Below are 1,657 nucleotides of genomic sequence, written 5' to 3'. Positions count from 1 at the left end.
CATCTTCCTCCTATTTTTCCTCCTTTTTTGGCAGTTTCCTCCTAAACCCAACGTCACAGAGCTCCTGGGCCGCGTCACGATCCAGCCCAGCGCGGTCTGCTCTGCTTCCGAGCGCCTTTTTTAACCCATTTTCCCCTCTTTTTTCCGCAGGTTGGCGCTCCATCCGGCGCGGAGGGGAGGCTGGGGATCCTCGGCCATGTCCACCAAAGCCCCCATCTACCTGAAGCGCGGCAGCAGGAAGGGCAAGAAGGAGAAGCTGCGCGACATCCTCTCGTCCGACATGATCAGCCCCCCGCTGGGGGACTTCCGCCACACCATCCACATCGGCAGCGGCGGCGAGAGCGACATGTTCGGCGACATCTCCTTCCTCCAGGGGAAATTCCACCTCCTCCCCAGGACCGAGAGCGGCTTCGATTCCGACAGGGACAGCCCCGAGGCGGCTCCCTTCGCCTTCTCCAGGACGGCCACCGTCTCCGGTCGCGAGCCGGCATCCGAAACGTCCTCTCCCCTCCTCAAGAACGCCATTTCGTTGCCCGTCATCGGAGGGCCGCAAGCCTTGACCCTTCCTTCCGCCCAAGCCCCCCCGAAACCCCCAAGGCTCCACCTGGATGACAAAGCGGCCGCCGTTGCTGCTGCCCCGCATCCTCGCAGCCCACAGAACGGCTTCGCCGAGGAGCAGGGCAGCCCCGAGCCCTTCCTCTCGCACGCCGGCTCCCTCCTCTCCCTCCACGTGGATTTGGGGCCGTCCATCCTGGAGGACGTGCTGCAGGTGATGGAGAAGCACCAAGGAGGGGAGGAGACGGCGCCGGAGATCTTGACGTGAGGGTGAGCCGAGGTAAAAAGGGAGAGAGGCGGCCGGCGCTTTTCCTTGTGGTGGTTGAGCAAAAATGGGTCCATTTGGGTCCGTTTGGGGTCGATTCAGGTCCTTTTGGGGTCCATTTGGGGTCGATTTGGGTCCATTTGGGGTCGATTCGGGTCCATTTGGGGTCGATTTGGGTCCACTTTGGGTCCATTTGGGGTCCATTTTGGTCCCATTTGGGGTCCACTTTGGGTCCATTTGGGGTCCACTTTGGGTCGATTCAGGTCCACTTTGGGTCCACTTGGGTCCACTTTGGGTCCATTTGGAGTTGATTTGGGTCCACTTTGGGTCCATTTGGAGTCGATTTGGGTCCACTTTGGGTCGATTTGGGTCCGATTTGGGTCCATTTGGGGTCAATTCGGGTCCACTTTGGGGTTGATTTTGGGTCTGTTTGGGTCCATTCGGGGTCAATTTGGGTCCATTCGCGGTCAATTTGGATCCATTCGGGGTCAATTCGCGTCCATTCGGGGTCAATTTGGGTCCACTTTGGGTCCACTTTGGGTTGATTTGGGGTCAAATCGGGTCCGGTTTGGGGTCCGATTTGGGGTCGATTCGGGTCCGATTTGGGGTCGATTCGGGTCCGATTTGGGGTTGATTCGGGTCCGATTTGGGGTCAATTTTGGGTCTGTTTGGGTCGATTTGGGTCCACTTTGGGTCCATTTGAAGTCAATTTGGGTCCATTTTGGGTCCGATTTGGGTCGATTTTGGGTCGATTTGGGTCCATCTGGGGTCAATTCTTGTCCATTTGGGGTCGATTTCCTTCCTCCTCACGCAGCTCCGGAGCTGCCCAAACCCGCA

General features: G+C 58.6%; 1 protein-coding gene and 1 long non-coding RNA gene across 2 annotated transcripts in view; one reads left to right on the top strand and one right to left on the bottom strand.

Moving 5' to 3' along the window:
• Window positions 1–1,657, bottom strand: part of LOC110391587 — a 16,111-nt gene that overhangs the window by 7,948 nt on the left and 6,506 nt on the right. The window lies entirely within an intron of this gene.
• Window positions 7–1,657, top strand: part of CDC42EP2 (CDC42 effector protein 2) — an 8,460-nt gene continuing 6,809 nt past the window's right edge. Inside the window, exon 1 of the mRNA XM_021383530.1 lies at window positions 7–835. Coding sequence (XP_021239205.1) covers window positions 197–823 — 627 coding nt within the window. The 5' untranslated portion in view covers window positions 7–196 and the 3' untranslated portion in view covers window positions 824–835. The remainder of the gene's footprint in view (window positions 836–1,657) is intronic.

This window comes from Numida meleagris, unplaced genomic scaffold, assembly GCF_002078875.1.
Source record: "Numida meleagris isolate 19003 breed g44 Domestic line unplaced genomic scaffold, NumMel1.0 unplaced_Scaffold411, whole genome shotgun sequence".
Classification (NCBI taxonomy): domain Eukaryota; kingdom Metazoa; phylum Chordata; class Aves; order Galliformes; family Numididae; genus Numida; species Numida meleagris.
Note: the sequence above shows the minus strand (reverse complement) of the source record. Positions and strands in the feature narration are given on the sequence as shown.